The sequence below is a fragment of the Pimephales promelas genome, chromosome 20 (assembly GCF_988280905.1).
Source record: "Pimephales promelas chromosome 20, fPimPro1.hap1.1, whole genome shotgun sequence".
In the NCBI taxonomy this organism is placed as follows: Eukaryota; Metazoa; Chordata; class Actinopteri; order Cypriniformes; family Leuciscidae; genus Pimephales; species Pimephales promelas.
The window spans coordinates 18,652,570-18,672,883 of record NC_142788.1 but is presented as its reverse complement, the minus strand read 5'-3'; the positions used below and the strand labels follow the sequence as shown (position 1 = coordinate 18,672,883).

At 38.7% G+C, this 20,314-nt stretch overlaps 1 protein-coding gene across 2 annotated transcripts; it reads right to left on the bottom strand.

Annotated features, from left to right (window-relative positions):
- Window positions 1-4,895: 4,895 nt before the first annotated feature.
- Window positions 4,896-19,933, bottom strand: spsb1 (splA/ryanodine receptor domain and SOCS box containing 1). 2 transcript variants are annotated; one of them, XR_016148030.1, is made up of 4 exons: window positions 19,732-19,933; window positions 10,456-11,336; window positions 6,229-6,431; window positions 4,896-6,104 (listed from the first exon to the last, which is right to left on the bottom strand). XR_016148030.1 is itself a non-coding variant. In XM_039652770.2 (3 exons), exons 2-3 carry the CDS (start codon window positions 11,147-11,149, stop codon window positions 6,304-6,306), a joined length of 822 nt encoding a protein of 273 aa, XP_039508704.1. In that variant the 5' UTR covers window positions 11,150-11,336; window positions 19,732-19,933; the 3' UTR covers window positions 4,896-6,303. The 2 variants fall into 2 exon arrangements, 1 of the variants encoding a protein (XP_039508704.1); XM_039652770.2 differs by having other exon boundaries at window positions 4,896-6,431.
- Between the last annotated feature and the right edge of the window lie 381 nt (window positions 19,934-20,314).

The following is a 20,314-nucleotide window of genomic DNA, read 5'->3' as shown; positions in this document are numbered from 1 at the left end:
CCGAATTGAACTAATTTAATAATTGATCATCTTTATATGGAACTGAATCAAAACTGAACTGACTTCAGCTGAAAAACAGATGAAATGAATTATTTTCCTGTAATCACAATAAAGTTGCTTTGAAACAACCTTGATCATTGGCTCTTACCTTTGAGAAGAGCTGTAAAAAAAAAATCCAACAGTATTTTGTATGATAACTTACAGTGGATGTCAAACTACACTGTCAGAAAAAAAACTGTCACTGGGGCGGTACCTTTTCAAAAGGTACACTTTTGTACCTAAAGGGTGCACATTGATACCTTCATGGTACACTTTTGTACCCTTTTGGTACAAAAGTGTACCTTTTTGAAAAGGTACCGCCCCAGTGACAGCTTTCGTACCTTTTTTTCTGACAGTGTACAGTCAGAGAGACTGGTGAGATGTCGTTTAGAACTATTCAGAATCTTATGATAATAGATGTTCTCATATCATTTCATAGCAGATTTATGATTTTTCGCTTTAATATCTCACTTCTTACCAAAATTACAATTTCAGTAAAAAGTGTCTCATCTTAACCCACTTGCCTGCATATGTGAATCTAATTGAGTTGGACTGTTCAATCTCTGGAAGAGGATGGCCTCTCAACGTTCTCCTTCCAGCAGGCCAGCAAGAGAGCTGATTCCCAGGCAACTTATTACCATTCTTCATGAGTGAAATTCCCTATCGATATTTACAGGTCAGCTATGGCATTGTTTCCGCAGCTGGAGCTGCTTGTTCATGCAGACTTTGAGACACGCAAGAGCCTTTCCACATGTATTCTATCACTCTCTGCCAGTTTTTCCCCTCAGTATTTCTTTTAAAATTCCATCAGGATATATCACCGTTTGGAAACAACCTAAAAAAGATCTACTGCCAGCCCCCATGATGAAGTCTCCCTCCCTGATATGGCTCATTCTCAGCATTGCAAGTGGTTAATGGCGGTTTTCTTTTTTTGCTGTCTCTCACTATACCTCTTAAAACCTTCACATGGTAATGATTTTCAGTGTCTGGTTTGATCTGGTACCTCACCCGGCCCCATCTGGAACAGTCTAGTCTAAACTGAGAGTTTTCCCTTTGATTCAATCCTCAGAGAACCATGCATGGGTGTTGCTCATTTATATGTCTAGATTGTTTTATTTGAACCTAGGAACTGCAGGGTAGCACCGAATGTAGCATGTGAATTCAACTTATTGAGTGTTGTTGGGAGTGAAACATCTGCGATGAAAGGGTTTGATGCCACTTCACTCAGGGGGACAAAAAATATTTATACACATGACCACAGGACATTATCAGATTAGTGTATGAAGTAACACCTTGAGTTTTCTCAAGTAGGGCATCATATTTCTCCAATCACACTTTCCTGTCACTGTCACAAGATCTAAAGTTAGTCTAGTCTACAATAAGTCATTTTCTAAGATGCTTTTTGTGATGTCATGACATTAACTACAAGTAAACAGTCTAAAGCAGAGAACCAGCGGATTAAGATGTGAGATCCTGCTACTGAGAACAGTCTCTTTGTGCAAACATTTACATGTTAATGAAGCTCTTGTTATACAGTACAAATGGGTAACAGTTAGTTCAACTGCTATTTAAGAGACCTTTAAACAGTTTTTGTTTCGTCGTCTTAGACTAAACAAACAAAGTAGACAGTGTCAAATATGCAGACACTGAAGCTACTCAGAGCAGAATGACTATTATATGCAAACAGACATTACTCTAACAGAAAGAACAGAGTGTGAGTTTTGCTGTCTCCCGCATCCTCTTATTTGATAGTTATGTAACAGGAGATCCTGTATTCAGAGAATCATGAGTTAAAAAAGGAAAAACTCTACTTTAAAACTTTAAATATGCTTCCTGTGATCTGCACCAAGGGCAATGAAGCCCAAGCAAAACTGTGAAAATGTTCCCAAGATTTGTCAAAGAAATTTTCCATGGCTTTCTGTAGCTCAAAAAGTAGAGCACGTCACTAGTAGCAATGCCAAGGACAGGTTCAATACACAGGGAATGTATAAACTGATAAAAAAATTCAATGCAATTAGTCGCTCCGAATAAAAGCGTCTTCCAAATGCATTAATTTAAATTTGTAACAGGGATTTGTAGAAGTGCATTTGAATGTCTTCACAATAACAGTTTCACACCAAACAAGGGACCGTTTACAAAAGACTATTGTATTTGTCCCCATGTGAGACTTATTTAGCAGTCTACAAAGACGGCACCCACATAGGACATGCCCAACAACCACATCACCCAGCTGGAATGAGCCATTCGGTCTCGTTGGTGTCCCACTGATCGCCCTCTGGATGAAAAGATTACTGATATGACATGCTGCAACCTACAATGCAACAATATTGCTAGCATCTCTACCGCTTCCAACAGTCAACATCGCCAACAATATTACTAAAATAAAATGGGCATATTAGGATACAAATTTTCCACAGATTCTGTGTGGGTCTGTTTGAAACAACTGGTTTAAAAAGTCATGTTTACGGAGCCAAAAAGCGGATACACCTCATGTCCTCCGCTAGCACATGCTGAAGAAACAAACACGGATTTGCCTTGAAGTTACTTGAAACATGACTTCAATTCATCACAGCAAAGTCTGTTGAACCTCCTGAACCTGCAACAGTTCCTCCATCAATAACACATTTCTACTGTTGTAAGCCAAATTGGACCCATTTCTCTCATAAAAAGTATACACAGAAACTCCCAGCCTTCACCATTTTGAAAATATTACAGGCAGGAATGTGCTGTTCCAGACACCCAAACAGCACACTGTTCCAGCCAAGCTGCATACTTGAGATGAGTGACCTCACATTGAAGCGCCAGCGCTCTGTGTATGCAAACACATTTCCATGGCAACCAAGAAGTCGGGATGACACTGGGAACATTGATATGAAAATCTACTCTATTACACACAGCAACTCATTTACCTTGGGCTCAACTCTAGCTGAAGATCTCTAAACTAAAACAACTGTCAGAAGAGATGCCATTTTCTTGGAACAAATTTTCCTTGTTCTCGTCTCGCTTCGTTATGTCTACAGATAAAGTTTCCAGTGTTTATTTCGGGAGAAATTAATAAAACGCTTACGGACATCAACAAAATGAGTTACTGAAGAGAAACTCTTTCAAGCAGGGAAATAAGACAAAGCTTGTTTGTCATCATCAAATTCAATTTCAGTCTAGCCTCTGGTGTTTGAAGGAGTATTTTTTGTAAATAGTGCACTTAAAGCTGCATTCCGTAACTTTTGGCGCTCTTGTGGTTAATAAACAACTGCATGTGTCTAGCCAAAGAACATGGTAGCTGGAGTACTGGGCAACTCCGAAGTGGTACGACCCAACCAGTCTAAAATAGTCTGAATATAAACACTTATAATAAGTGTAACATAGTGATTCAGGATAAGACAAAAACACGGTTTGGAAAATGGATTCATATAATGAGACTGCAGCTTTAATCACTTGACAAACCTGATTTTCTGTGAAATGTTATCCAGTTTTACATTTAATACTGCATTAAAAGCAAGACAGACAAATCAAGATTTATCCTTTAATAATTTTCAGAAGTGAAAGAGTATGGGCCTTTCTCAATCTGTTTTTTTTTTTTATAACGTCATCTTTTGTGGCCCAAGTACTGTCCCAATAAGTTTGCATTTTGGCAAGAACGGTTAAAGGAGCTGTATGTACGATTGTGGCCAAAACTGGTACTGCAATCAGTTTCAAATTACTGTAGAGCGGTGTATCCCCTACTCCTCCCCCCTGACTCAAGGTTGCAGGATCCAACATTCATTCTATCCCACACGTTTGTAGCTGCAGCTGTGCTAACTAGAGCAGAGCTGGCAACCCGAATGCTGCAATACTACTGACTTCATGATTGGTAGATCGGTGGAGGGTGGAGCATCAGACCAAAACACAAAATGACAGTTGAGGGTTGCAACTTCACTTTTTAAATGACATCCTGGCCAGACTACTGTTGTCAGTGATATAAGTATTTAAAAATAACATGATTTCGGAATGTCTAGTGATATATCAGGTCCATTTTATGATTATTTTAAATAAATTTCTTACATACAGCGTTCTTACATACAAGAGCGTTCTCCCCAAGAACACAAGTTTGTTCTTTGCATTCTTGGTTGAGAAACACCCTAGATTTAAATGTTTTAAAGTGATACCATGCAGGAATTTTGTTTTTGTCAAACAGCGACCCCTAGAGTCACAATATAGTGTCGTATATGCCACTCACGCAGAGAGTGACGTGTTATAGTATACAATAGAACATTGTGTTTAATTAGTCGTTTAATGAGATCTACTATGTTGTTAGTGGTCAGAATTTTCACGCGATTAAATACATACATCCGACTATTATCCCCATGTACTTTAATGGTCCAGTGGCAGAACTTTTGCCAAGCGTGTCAGAGGTTTTAATCCGCACTAGCAGTATAGTTTAGCCTTAGTTTATCCTCATCAAAACCAATTCGTTTATTAGTGGTTGTATATCAGGCAGGGACAAATTTTTTGTGCATTAGGTTTAGGTAGGTTGTGTGAGAGCCACCATTCAACCCAAAAGAAGTCAACCATTTCAATAACTCCAAAGCTGTTCAGTTAAGCTAAAAAATTTTTTCCTGCACTGCACAGATTTCCATCCAATCAAATTGCTCTCTAGAATGAGAATGTCCCGCCCTAATACCATTCACAACTAGCAAATCATGATTAATGTCTGTACAATCAAAATGTGAATTAAGTTCTTTTTTTTAAAATTCCACTAAGAACACAATTGATTTTTTTTCTGTTTCCTATTAAAATAAGTAAATATGCAAATGAAATAATGAACAGACCATTTTCATGGGGATTAAGGGCTGTAAAAACCAAAAAGAGAAGAGATGTCAATTATAATAAACTTTATTAGATAGTTACCAATATTATCTACATCACTGAATACAAAGAGAATGGTGGTCTGCAGGCAGAAAGGGTTTAAAAACAGGGAACCAAACTATCCCGCTAATGCTTAGCAAAATGGCTGCCAAACAGGAACTACATTTACACATCTAAAATACTAGAATGGGGGGAGGGAAAATAATTGGCAATCTTGCATCCTCTGAATCAAGACTTTAAAATAACAGAGCAAGAAACATCAACATTTGCCTGCGTGCCACTTAACATTAAGTCATAGACAAGGCACCACACAGCAGTGTCACTATTCAATCCCTGCTTTTCTCAAATCATCAACAGGTTAAAAACAAACACTCCTCAATAAAATTGGCAAAAAGTAATTGTGGGAAGGGTGTTCACAGGTTTTAGGGGCCATTACAGAAAGCAAGCTATACAACCGTTTATTGATTAATGTATGCTACATAGTTTCACAGTGACGCTATCTTTAATTTAATATAAAAATGACTTTAAATCATGGCTTTCTCTTAATATACCAGTATCATGAGCCAGGCACTTCAGATATTGCAGTGTTAACAGAGGTGAGGGACTTGTCGAGAGATTAAAAACAAGCTAGCATAACGCGCTAGCTGTGTTTGTTTCCATGAATGTTAGCCTCTCAACTCCCCCTCACAGACATCAGACTTTTTCCAGGCCAGACAGTCAGAGTAACAGCTAAAACCAGGCTATTTTTAACCTGCAAAGAGTGAGCAGCGGAAGACATCACCTTCCCATTGTGTGTCGACTACTTGCTGACCTGTTAACTGTGGCCAAGGTTCGGAAGTCGACTCAGCTACATTATTATACTGACCGCAAGGGGAAGGACAATTGAAAAACGTATAAAAATGTCAATTAAAATAAAAACTTGCTGGTTGTTAAGCCTAAAAGTGTTGAGAAGGTAATGTATTTTGCATTGCCTGCAAAGAGTCACTATATGGACCCTCAAATTAATGACGTGACACAAGAAAGGTGCCGACAACTCAAAAAAAAAAAAAAAAAAAAAAAAATTATAAAAGGAAAAGGCCTTGACAAAGTTGAAGTTTCACTAAGCCATGATTAGAGAGAAGAAGGGTTCTTGTTTTCATATCTGCCACAGGATTCCAGCGAAAGCATCCGGTTGGACATCCAGTAAATGAGCGAAGCAAGAGATGTTGCCACACTTGATCCTGATAGCATCAAGCATGAGACACACTATTGGTCTGATTTGTATAAAAACATATTGTTGGTACTATACCCAGTGACAGAACATGGCATTGAAACCAAACCAAAGATGTAATGAAACAGGCTTGCCAGAGTGAAGATTAATCCCAGAGAGAAACAGAGGTGGATGCTATGCCTTGAATGGTTGTAAAGGCACTACTAGAATCATTGGTAGAGCAAGTAGTTCTTAAGGGAGGCAGGTAAGGGCAGTCCATGGATTTCACTCAGTCGCTCTCTCCCCAACGCGACCCGTACCGAGCGTCTACAGAGGTCCATTAATGGCAGAGGTTCAGCTACAGGCAGAGAGAGAGAGAGAGAGAGAGAGAGAGAGAGAGAGAGAGAGAGAGAGAGAGAGAGAGAGAGAGAGAGAGAGAGAGAGAGAGAGAGAGAGAGAGAGAGAGAGAGAGAGAGAGAGAGAGAGAGAGAGAGACAAAATTCATTAAAAACAAATCACTCAAATAATTTGTAAACTTGTAAATCCCAATGTAGGCCGTCTTTCCCATTAAGATTATGATGGGGTTGTGTGTCAGACTGGGTGTTTTAAATCACTCATGTTCTGACATTCTGACACATAAGCATGGTACAAGCCCAAAAGCTTGAGCAAATGTTAGGAGTGCCAGGAGTCTGTCGTGGCATGAAGAGCGAACAAGCTTATTCTTAGTATAGAATGTTTGGTAATATGATAACAAATAAAGAATGCAAAGATCTTTGATATTTGGGGTTCTTGAACCTTGGGCACTTTGTCTCAGGGGTTGAACTAAATTAACTAAAAGAGTAACAAGCATTTATATTTTTGAAAGTGCTTAAACACGTAGTTTGAGATGGAAGAAATTAAATAGTGGGAATTTATGGCTTTCTAAACGCTGAGTGCAAGATTTTATTTTAGGTTAGGGAAATCAAACGACCGCGGATATGGAATAGTCCCAGCATTTGCAAACTGAAGCCCGAACAAGTGTGTTTGTTAAACATTTTGAATGGAGGTGATGTTAAAGTTGGAGAGAGGTGATTGAAGTATTCAATCCCCCCCCCACCCCCCCCCCCCACCCCCACCAAAGCAAAGTAGCAGAGTTCGGTATTACTAGGCTATGACAGTACACTAATCATGGGGAAAAAACGGGCAACTAATGGATGTTCGATTTGGTTTTCTAAAAGACTACATAGGCAAAATGCCAAATCAAATATTTGTGTATGGATTACAAAACTGACAAAAGCGATTCATCAGCTGATGTAGAGATAAAGACTTGGTTTAAAGTTTTACAATTACAGAGAGAAGAAATTGTGGCCAACAAAGAAAAAATTCAAACCGTGTGCACCTGGCTTAAAGTATTACAAGTTTCCTCATAGGTCCCATTTATTCCAGCCATAAAACACCAGTAAGTACTTTGAATTTCTGAATGGTTTCCACACAGCACCACCTGCACGGATGTTGAGATTACTTCATAAAACGCACACTTTTGCAAATGAGACACAGGGGAAACCAAACAGATTGAGGTAAGGGATAAATAACAGAACATTTATACCTCTGTTGACCACAAGCATGACAAAGAATGCATTAGACAGATACAGAAGGAAGCCAAAGCCTTGGAGTCAGAGGTTGAGTAATACTCTGGCTACTCTTATCACACACATACGGGAGGAGAATTCTCCAAAAATGGGAACACCTGTATCCTGAACCGATGCAGTAATGCAGCACCAATACTTCTCAAAGTCAGACCTTCATTAAATGTTGCTACACATGGCTCACTCGGGAAAGAGGTTTAAGAGTCATTTCATCATCTAATGGCATTGAAAACATCAAGGTGATAAAAGGTATTCCTTTGGAAAGGCCATCATTAGTGGCCTAGAGACTGCTTCCTCTGAGAGTAAGGCAGGTTACAGCTGACCTGAATCCTGAGAAGCCCAGACATTAGTAAGTCTGGCCCTCACCTGCATCCTTTCATTATATGACCACAGAATGATAACATTATAAGAATGCCCTCCAAAACTGACTCATAACAGCATACTGGGTTGAGGAAATGAGTCAGATTGGCAGAAACTACAAGCAAAAAAGCAGAAATTGAACGTATGTGGACTAACCTCGAAAATCCAGCTGTATTCTAACAAGAACTTAACTGTCCTTATTAGCTAGGTTTGTTAGTTAGATTGTTCTGTAGATGTTCTCATTTTAATATATTTATTTAATTTAGCACATTTTAGTTCAGCACTGTTTTACTTGATAGGGGATTAAAACCAAACATAACACTCCATTTAAAAAAGACAAATCGGTTGAATAGGCTATCGGCATGCATGGTCAAACCTAAATATCGGTTGACCTATTAAAAAGCAGCTATTCGTGTATAAAGACTAATTTTACTATGCCATTGAGAACATTGTCTACAGTTAATTTGACTTGCAATGTGAATTTATATCAAATACATTGTGCAAATATTATGTCTAAAGCTGATTCAGAGCAATATTTCCATAAATAGCAACAAAACTTACAATTTTAAAGTAAGTTTACACATCTCTTTTTTAAACAATTTCTTGTTGGAGGTCAATAAAATGAAAACATTTATATCAAATTCACCACAAGCACTCAATTTTAAAAACCCTGATCTAGAGAACATGTTGGCTGATATGAAGAATCTGATAGTTTTCATAAAGGAAAAGCTCAGTTTTGATCTATAATGGAGAATGTCTGTTTAAATGTTCCTGATCAGGCAGCAGTGGAATCAGCTCAAGACGCATGTAATACTGAAAGAGCAGAGCAAAGCAGACAGTTTAATGATTAGCTTCCAGGAAGTGTTCGAGATAATGAATGATGTCATGTACACAGGTTTCCTGTTTACAAACATCACAGGGTGCGTGCGCATACCAAAGGCAGAAAGCCAGATTGGTGAGCTCAGCTGGTCCGCTACTGCAACAACCTTATAGTACTGCAGATTTCCTTATTGTTTGTATATAACTGCTGACTCAAAACGTGATTAGTTGGATCCATTTGGCGGTCTTTAATTTTGCAGGGTTACTGTGATATGTATGAATCATCATGTTAGGCTAGTTATGTAATAGCCAATGTTAGTAGAACAGGATCTACTGGCCAGACCGAATTTGCCTTTATAAAAGCTTTCCTTGAGCTTTTGACATCATATTATAAGAACATCCTGTAAGTTTCAGAACTGAAAACATCCTTGTTAGTCCAATAAAAGCTTTTATTGACACCAGGCTTAGCAAACGACTTGTTTTTCAAAGTGGGGAACTATGACGACAAAGAGGATATAACACCACCCCCGCAGAATAAGATCGACGCCTACTTCAACACGGCCGGTTTAGCCCTGCCCACCGACTCGTGGATTACACGCATAGCTAAATAACATAGGCCTACCTCGTGATGACAAACCGGATCGAGCTACTGAGCAATAAACATGCCGTTTACATGCCGATTCCAATAGGACAGCATAGTTAAACTTCATTTTTAATGACGTTCCAGCTGAGAGAAAAACACTGTCCGTCTGTTGTTCGCTTCATTTCACTGAGGATTGTTTTGTAAACAAGACTGGATTTGCAGAATGATTACGAGTAAAGAACAGTGCTGTGCCGTCTATATTGGATCCGATAGGAATGGTGCAACACACGGACTCTGGGTCGAACATATATGGGCGAATCATTCCGGTTAACATTGGACGTTTTCAAACATTGAACGTTTAATTAAACTTTGAAAATTTCACCCCCTCTCCCATTTGGAACATTTACAACATAACTATCAATTAAACAGCACAGCAGCTGGGTTGTTTTGATTAAGTAATAACAAAAGAAATACAGGTTACTTAAAGTTCATTCGAAACATGTTTATGGTTCATTTCAGCTGAGGACATTAAAGTTACAAAGACACACCAGCGGGTAAACGAAAATGAGTGCTTTGCGGAATGTGCGGAAATGCTTAGACAGACGTTACGCAAGGAGAGCATCAAAATAAAAGGTACCTCAGATCAATATTTTACATGTGGCATTGATGCATCGTATCGTTAGATGTTTGATAGATGCATTGATCCATATCCATGTATTGTTACACCCCTAGTTTCGCAGACCACTACAAATGTCTGTCCCCACTACAAAAATCGTGCCCCATTTAAGGGTATAGGGGGCAATTTTATCAGGTAAATTGAGCTGGCTTAATATAATTAATGAATGAGAAAAAAAACCTTCCATAGACACACTAGCTACAGCCACTTTTAATGTTTAACAACCCACAGAGTCAACCTTGATATTCAAGAGAAGGAAGATTGGAGGATCCATGAAAAAACAGACAAATAACAAACAAGTAGAAAGGGTGATACTTACGATCAAGTCCATTGATGTACCGGATTCTAATTTCACAGTGTCCCCACACAGCACTCACTACAGGGTATAGCTTCCTTCCTTTGAGTCCTCTGAAAGCAACCCCTAAATATTGTCCGTCGACCACAAAACTTAATGTCCCCTCGTCCATGTCCAGGACCACCAAAAATGAGTCTGGGACAATAAAGGTCTCATCAGGCTCAAGAAAAGCTGGATACGTCCTACTGGGCTGGTTCTTGCCATCATGATAGAGTTTGTTACGTCCCAGGTCCCAGCCCCAGGACTCGTTATTGTTTCCTACAAGTGCAGTGTATCCTACAGAATGCAGCGGGGCTTCACCCGTCGCCACACCAACAACGGCATGGGTTCCCCGCTGGCGCATGGCCCAGCTGATCTCCCACACATGCAGTCCCCGTGTGTATCCCACTCGGCCCCGGATAGCATCTGTACTCTGCGCTACAGGGTGCCGGTGAAATATGAGTTTATTGTCCTCTTTAACAAAGATGTTAAGCGAACGGTCATCATTGTTCCACGAGTGTTGCACTTGGACATCCTGCAAGGCTGATGGCATGTCTAACAACATATCCAGACGGGAAGGCTTGGTGTAATCTAGGGCCTGCAGCTCTAGCTTGAGAGGCCGAAACGCCGGGTCCCGCATGTCCACAGTCTTTATGCCTCCCGGAACCTTCTGCCCCATGCTCTGGGTGGTCTTATTAGCACTTTACTCCCCCTCTTATCACAAAACGAAGCAAATAACAGAGAAAGAGGGCAGTCAGGGTCCACTCCTTCACCTATGCCCCTCCACCAATAAGGAGGCCAAGGCCACTGTTTTTATGCCAGTGGTTGCTGGGAAACCAGGTCAAAGCAGCTGCTATCACGCTCACCTGGGGAGATTAAAGGGAGAAAAAGACAAAGTTAAATGAATGCAACAAATCAACCTTTTTACGGTTGCCCGTTTTCCAACTACAACAGTATAATCATCATGTTATTTTTAACATTAAAGTTAAAATTATCCAAACTGACCGTGTTAAACATAAAATATTGGATGACCAGTAACTTTTTTTTCTATTAAATTCAGATAAGACTGAGGCATTTACTTATTGCAAAAAAAAAAAAAAAAAAAAAAAAAAAAAAAAAACCTGTACACAGCCTTCCTGATCATTTTGGGGGCACAGACTCAATCTCCGGTTTTTATCTAGATTAATGACATCTCTTTAGCCATGCATTTTACATAATACAGCTCATAACCTTGTACTCCAGTAACTTGTACTGCAGTTATATAGGCCTATTACATGCACATGTTTGTCTTTTGCCTTAAACGTTATGAACAGCAGCTACACCAATTTTCCATTTTCTTTTCTGTTTCTGTTCCTCTAACATTGGATGACCCAACACTTGAAAAGAGTTTACAATAACCCCAACCAGGACTTCATGCGACACGAACTCTGAAACAACACACTATTTTGTGATCAGAACTTGTAATAACAGTTTTAAAGGAGATTGTTTCTGCCTAAATTGATACATGTTAGCTACACTGCATAATTTGTATTCTTAGAACACCACATTTCTGGAAATATGGGCATTACATGGACAGTCACTTCTGATAAGGCATTTTCTGTAAAGCTGCTTTGAAACAGTGTATAGTAAAAGGCGCTATACAAATAAATGCGAATTACTAGGTTTATTAAACTACTACTATTATTACACAATACAGATCATGAAATGTGTATGTGCATGATGCATGTTTTCCAAGCAGATATTTGGTTTTGTAATAAAACAATATTGAACTTAAGTTACATATTTAGTAAGATTTTAATGAGAAACACTTGATTAGGCACACGTTTGACAAACATACCCTAAGCAAAATAAATCTACTCTCCTCTACAAACTCAGACAAGAGTGGATTGTCAATGGCACAGTAACTATCATTCTGTCATTTGCATGCTCAATGCCTCACTTGTGTGTGTTACAATATGGTTTATTGGTCCAAGGCACTTTTCAGAGTCCCATTATATCACATGACATGCGCATAGGAGAAAATAAATCTCCAGCTTTACCACAAACAACCCGCTCTTCTTGACTGCTTCACACAATGCCCTTTAAAAATAAGGGATATAAAGGAGCGAAAGAAAGACAGGCTATATCCTCTTAAGCTTGTCTAGTCTGAAGATAACAGGAATAGCAATAGAAAGTCTGACTTCAAGAATATATAATACAGAGCCGAAATGTTTTCAGTGAAAAAACGCAAATTCAGGCCAGCAAAAATTCCACCAGACAAGGTCAGTGACAAAAGAGGAAAGTAGGAGAAAAAAAAAAAATTCATTAGACATGCTTAGAGACTAGACATACCAGTGCTGTGTGTGAAATCCCCATATGATGTCCTGGTTTCTAACGCGATTCCTGCTCTCTTAAATAACATCACTGTTAAATCGGATATTCAACAATTTCAATATTCAACAGTCTACTAGGAGGGAAAAAAAAGAAAAAAGCTTTATGGCTATCTCCAAAAAAAAAAAAAAAAAAAAGTCAAGTCTTCCGTTCTTTCCGTACAGTGCTTATTGAAAACAGCATTTCATAATAAGCTGGTGAAGGGCCCCAAGGGTAATTGAATTGTAGACAAGAGTTCATTGAGGAGCATCTTAGCCCTCTCTCTGATACAAGTAAACAACCTTTCAAATGGGTCACGCCTCTTCGCCGCTGGCCTACCCAAGGCAGAGGAACACCAAGAAGTGGGTGGCAAGTTTGTGAATGCCAAACAATACAGTCTTCAATGGCTGTCCAACCTTTAGAAAGTAGGAAACATGTTAATTTGCACACTCTACGCAGTGAGCAATTAAGCTTTGTGGCAAAGCACCAACACACAGACAACAGCCTTTTACAGATCTGTTAGAACCCAGTGACCATTTTAAATGAGATATCGCATTATTGCATGATACACAGGGGCAGGGTGACCTCATCCTGCAGGGTCATCTCCACTCTTTGCATGGTTTTTTAAAAGACACTGCTTGGCATGTGAGGGGACCACTTTTAACAGTTTTGATAAGTTAAATTTTTTTGGTGGTTTATGGGGAGGGACTTTGCAGGTGGTTTGCGGACCACTTCTGTGTAGAGCTGATTGAAATGCGTGATGGGGGGGTTCTGGTGGATTTGTTGGGCCTGGGGAACAGTGGTGGCTTTTGTCTTGTCCACATTTAAGACTTATGCAAAACTGGGCTTCCCGAGACTTCTAGTTGCTTGAAATCCGTTCAGCACAGTCTTCTTGTTCGTTAACATCGGCCGTTTCCACCGTCGGGCCGAACGGAGCTGGAACGGTTACGGTTTCCGTGTGTCAGATTCGCAGCAGATCTTTGGAATGTATACAAAACACGTACCCAACCTTGCACCTACTTGGATGCAAATATGTACCTCCCAACTCAAAGTTTCCCTACATGCTTTGATTCAATCTTGAACATGTACGATTTTAATGAGAAAACACCCCTTTGATTTTCCTGATTCAGCTTGCGCTTTACACAAATAAATCTACCCTGCTCTAAAAAGTGAGACAACAGTTGTTTTATTAGCACAGGAACTGTATTCTGTCAGTTGATTGCTCAATGACCCTGATGATGGCATTGTGAGCATGTCAACCAGTGGAGGTTTTGTTTGTATAGAAGCAAAATCTCTACAGGTTGACATGCTCACAATCAGGGTAATTTCTCCTCTCAAAAGTAGCAGCATGTATTTGCAAGATGACGGACACTACTCTGAAATGGGGACATTACCTTCGACAGGTTTTGATCATGATACTGAGGCATCTGGCAGGCAGCTGTGACTGAGGGGCAAAGCAGGAATGAGAAAGTAGATGACAAATCATGGTGTCAACCCAAATGTCACACAGATGCTCTATTCAGACAGTGGGCAGACGGAGTGAAAATGGCAGACAAATGGCACTTTAACACTGCTTGATTAAAGTGTGAAGACTTCTCAACTGAAAGACAAAATAAATCCTATAGGACATTCAAAAGAAAATCAAAGTATCCTTGCATACATTTTTTTTTTTTTGGGCTTTTTACACGTTAATTGTACTACAAAGTGGTACATATACCATGCCAGAAAGCCAGCATACTAGTTGCAGAAATAATGTTACAGAGTTGGTTTAACATCTCAAACAATGTTGGAGCAGAGACACAGTCGGTAGCACATTGTTCATGAAAAAAGAAACGGTTGTGCTCACGGGGACCTGGGTTAGAGTTATAGAGATGTGGGTCATGTCCCGAACCCAGTAACCCCGTCTCTCTCCTTCCACTTCCCTGTCAACTCCCCCATTTAAAAAGGCAATAAAATATATTCACACACAAAAAAATGGTAACACTTTACAATAAGGTTCATTTTTTAAACATTGTTAACATGAACCAACCATGAGCAATTCATTTGTTACTGTTTTTGTTCAACTTTGTTAACATTAGTTAATACAAAGCTAGCTGTTCATTGTTTGTTCATGTTCAGTGCATTAACTAATGTTAATAAGACTGATAAAGTATTAGTAAATGTTGAAATTAGCATCAACCAAGATTAACAAATGCTGTAAGTATTGTTCATTCTTATTTAATGTTAGCTTTATTTATTTTTTGGCTAACACTTTTACAATAAGGTTCACTAGTTAACTACATTAGTTAACAAACCAACTAATGACCAACAACCAACCAACAACTTGATTTGGTTCTTAAAATAAACTTTATATTTAAACACATTTATAACATTACACCATTTGGAGGGAACAGGCAAGCAGCCTGAACTCAGCTCTGTAAAATATAAACCTTTTATAACTTGTGCTAAATTGTGTTAGAGTTAGTTTTAACTTATTTTTTTTAAAAAAAACATGAATAGCTAAAAATGCATTTGGGGGTTTCACATAGCTGACACTTTGACATCAAGTAGTCAACTTTATATATAAAAAAAAGTCTTAAACCAACAAGCCAAAAATGATCACCAGTGAGAATAAGTTTGAGAAATATGAAGGTCTGATTTGAACTGAAAGAGATCAGGGTGTCTTTATATTGACACTCCCTTCATGAATGTAGACTCACCCTGGATTAAAGCAATCATATTTTTCAATTGTTTAACAGGGCTCTTTGAGGCTGACAGCCGTTATGAGAGAACAGGAGCACACTTAACCAGCACTCCCCCACTAGACAAGCTCAACAGCTCTAGGCAGAGCCACAGCAGGTGCATCATGATACTGAAAATGACAACACCCTACACAAATATATAACATACTGCAATCTGATCGAAATCTTCTGAACATTGCTAAAAAACACTCATGTAGGCCATGTGTTGACCAAATTTGGGTGGTGCAGTCTCTGCCATGATGGTGGTTATAGGGGAAGCCTAATGGTCCCTCCCTACCTAAAAAAAACAAGTCTTTTGATAATGAGTAACATCAACTGAAAAACAAACACTGAATATGAAACTACATAAATATGACCCAATATTTTTAGAACACAGCAACCCTAAAGGGGAAGTAAAAAAAAAAAAAAAGAAAACCTATAGATTATTTTTCTTTTATGGACAACAAAAATGTTTTTTGGACCCTGCCGACGTTGATTGTATGGACCAGAAAATGCTGAAACAAAATATGCCATTTTGTATTCCACAGAATAACGCCAGTCAAAGTTTGGATACAAATTAAACGTGTCCATCCAACTGGATAAACTTGCATAACAGGTAAGAGATGATGCTCTTCACAACTTATAGAACAGGGAAGTACTGTACATGAAACTGAGCCAGGAAGCGAAAAATAATCTGACACCACATACAACATTGATAAGAGCATCACAGCTGTGGTAGCACCATCACACACAAAATTAAATGTTTAATGTTACATTATCTGCCAAATATGACTTCCCCATGCATGCTCACTGACCTTCACAAATCTGATTCTGAATGGAGACATTAAACTAAAAAGAGATTTACAAAAGCTCAGCATTTCTTGGTTTACCATCAGGGCTGCATGTCAAGACATGCTGTATTGTTAGCATAACAAGTTATTAAATTAGTGCTGTTATGCAAGCAAATTAAATGCTTGGTGTATCAAAGCCAACAGAACAGATCACAGTTTACTAAGAACCTCAATGATATTCATTTATCAGAGAGTAGTGGGAGCTTTAGTCAGCAACAAAATGGCAAAAGCCATTCAAACGGCCTCAGTCACCCTTGAATGAAGTGAAAATATGCCAACAATCAATTTTCTGAACAAAACATTTAATTATACAAATATGCTAACTCAAAACACAAATTGAAGGACTTGCAAGTTCACACCAAGACAATAATTAATTTAGCTGAACCAAACGTGATCCTCACCGCACGGAAAAGTGCCAAGCGAGATTTTACAGGGAACATGGGCTAGTAAGAACCATACATTAGTGAAGTTCATGCAACAAAGATCAGGGCAGTTGCAGTGACACATACAGACTTGTGTAACTTAAAGCTGCAGTCTGCAGTCGCCATCTGTTCGAAAATCGAAATCTGCAAATTGTAGCCATTCGCGGAATTACGAGATGTACTTCAACACCCGACATGGCACAGCGCGGAATCGGATGAACACTGTTTGAGGAGAATGTGAAGCTGTCAGTCACTGCGCCGGTGTCGAGACTGGCATTTAGAACCACAGATTATTCTTTTTGGAAGTATGACCAAGAATTTTTACCGGAAAATGTTATCTGAACTAGTCAGAAAAATCCACTTGTTCTGACATTGCAGTAAATCGCGCTAATTAAATCTAACAATTGCTTATAAGTTATCATAACACGCAAAACTGTGCAAATAATACTTTGCTCTCTAATTGTTAATGTCAACAACGTCAGCATTGCGTGACTACATGTATAGTCCTACCGATATTATCCTTGTTTTCGCATGGGTCCGGTTGCAGTGTCTTTTTCTGTAGCCACTCTGAAGTGCGAATGAAGTCTTTTGCATTTTACAGCGGGTGAATTGTTGTCACTTGTGATTGTTATTTGAACCTTTCTGGATCTGCCATCAAATTGATGTTTAATTATATCAAGTGCTGAAAAGGGGACCAGTAACTGAGCAGATTGTGAAATACTCAAACCGGCCCGTCTGGCACCAATAACCATGACATGCTCAAAATTGCTTAAATCACCTTTCTTTCCCATTCTGACATTCAGTTTGGATTTCAGGAGATTGTCTTGACCATGACCACACCCCTAAATCCATTGGAGGCTGGAGAGCGTTTTCCAAAAGATACGTTTACTGGCAACCCGGGGTGTTGAAATAATGGGCTATATGCACGCATAAGTTCCGCATTTGACGCAAGGATGCTCGTCCATTCCCGGTTGTGGAGATTTAAGCGGAGAAAAACCAAGGAAAACGGGATTATGGCAGAGTCTTCAAAACTTACTGTCCTCCCGTCTTTGAAACGAAACGTACATACGTTTAAATGTAATTTTATATATAGATAGTTTATTTAATATAATTTTAAAAAGAAGCATAAACACAACGAGGGGTGTCTGTTTTATCTGTTTTGAGACTAACGTTTCTTTAGTACAACCATGGAGTATAAAATTCAATATAAATTCTCAGTATTGCATTGGACTCTACGATCGCGGAAGTTATCGAGCATCCTTACACCTTCACCGGAAATACCGCCGTGCATAGAGCCCATTGGGTAAAAGTTAAATTGGCAACGTGCAAAAATGGATATTCCGACACATAAAACACATTTCAAAGTAAAATAACTGGCTGTAGCAAAGTTTCTCAAAGAAACGAGTATGTGAACACCACATCATGTTTCCTAAATATCTGCAAACATATGAAGAGTTCAGATGCAAAAGCCTCTAAATGCCATTTGAAATTTTCTTCTAAAATGACAATTTTTATCAAGCTTGTATATTTAAGTTCAGTAATTTCACTTAAATGACAATTAATAGGTAATCTTCATTGCCATTCAAGTGAAATTACTGAACTTAAATATACACACTTGATAAAAATGATAATTTTAGAAGAAAATTTCAAATGGCATTTAGAGGCTTTTGCATCTGAACTCTTCATATGTTCTTTTTGTGCTTTTGTACAGTCAAAAACTTACAGCATCTTTAAGCTTAGCTTCTCACCAAGCAAAATAGACCAAAGGCCGGTTTGGAGTAAATATGACTGGAACGGAGCGCAAGAGATTCCACATTCACTCAAAGTGCTCTCTAATCACCCCAACCCCCACTCCGGGTTTTTGAAGTTTCCCGCTCCATGGCGAGATCTTGGCGCGAGTGAAAACAACGCGCACTTTTAAAGGCCCACTCCATGCTACAGGTAAATACCATAGGTAAATACACGCGATTCCGCGTCTATTCACGAAAGAACACCCGACTTAAAACAAACAAACAAACAAACGAACAAAAAAAAAAAACCACCATGACTTCAAAAACACTCTTTCCCCCAGGCAGGAAAAAAAGTCAACAGAATATTAAACAAACTCCCGTGATAGCAATTACCAAATATTAGCACTCTTGGAAACACCAAACAAATAAGTAGAAAAGCGGCCTTGATTGTTAAAGTTAGTGCTATACGAATAACTAACTTAGAAGATAGCGTTATTCTCTATTAATTACTAACGTTAAAGTAAAGTAATGTACAGATAGCAAAACACAAATGACTCTACAGCAATGCTCTAACGTTAGGTCTTAAAGCCCTTAAACCGAAAGTGAAGCCTCTCCAGCATTGTCTAGGCCAAACATCTTTAAAGTCGTGGAGTAAAACTATAAAAGGTCCGCAGTTTGAGCACAATTTTAATTCGAATACAAACTAACGTTAATTAATGAATTGAGATTCACACTAGTCATAGTAATGCGACTACCTGGCCCTTCGTAGAAAGGTTAAATGTAACCAATGAACAAAATAATCAGAGACACAAATCTTTTGATGTTGCCAAACTTATCTCGGGTAGGAAACTAATAAGCGTAACGTTAGATCCACGAGGCATCTTTGTTGGTTTAAAAAAAATATTTTATACCCACTACAAAACGCAGGAAGCAGTTGTTGTTTAGTCCACAGCCAACGTTAACGTTAGCCTACTCATTTATTATTTACACAGACGCATTAGGAAAGGTTCCAAAAGCTAGCACGTTAATATCGCATTTCACGTTTTAGGCTATCATCGGCTTGTTGAATGAGCACATCGACTGGTGTTTGTTTTCGAAAAGCTTGGAAAAAACGCGAGTGTTTGCATGTGAACACACAGCAAAGACAAGCAAATCAAATGTGTTAAATATTAACAATTTCAAACCCTACCTGCAACGGATACACGCCAACAAATAAACCATAGGCGAAGGAGTGGAGCGAGTATGTTCCTTTCAGTCGGTATTCCCGTGCAAATCCATGACTATATAACTCCTCTCTGTCTTTTTAGCATAGGCTTGTATTGGGTGAAATGATGGCTGCTACAGCGACAGAAACATCTCTCCAGTCACGTGGTCAAATAGCTCTCAGCTGCTGCTGCTGAACCCTCCCAATTGAGCTGAGCTGTTGTTGTTTAGCTCATTTCCCCTGATAAACCCTGCTAATTGTGGACTACATAATAATGGCATAATCACTCTGTGTGTGTGCATGCCAGATATACATTTATGCTCTAGTACTCTCTTTCTATTTTACACACTCTGTTGTGCCAAGTTAGCAAAGCAAACCAAATAGCTTTATTTTGAGGGAAAATTACAAAATATTCCAGTAAAAGTTATAAAAATGCATCAGTGTTCTCAATTAAGAGTTTTATTTGTAGTTTAGTTTAGTTTGATTTGTTTATATAAAATATGGAGAATATCTTTAAATTAATTACATTTAACAATTTGAAAATGGATGGTACTCTGTTTTGTTTATT

Coding starts and splice junctions, on each gene's coding strand:
- spsb1 (XM_039652770.2), bottom strand. CDS start 11,149: ATGGGGCAGAAGGTTCCGGGAGGCATAAAGACTGTGGACATGCGGGAC. Junction 6,432..10,455: donor GTACATCAATGGACTTGATC/GTAAGTATCACC, acceptor CTCTGCCTGTAG/CTGAACCTCTGCCATTAATG.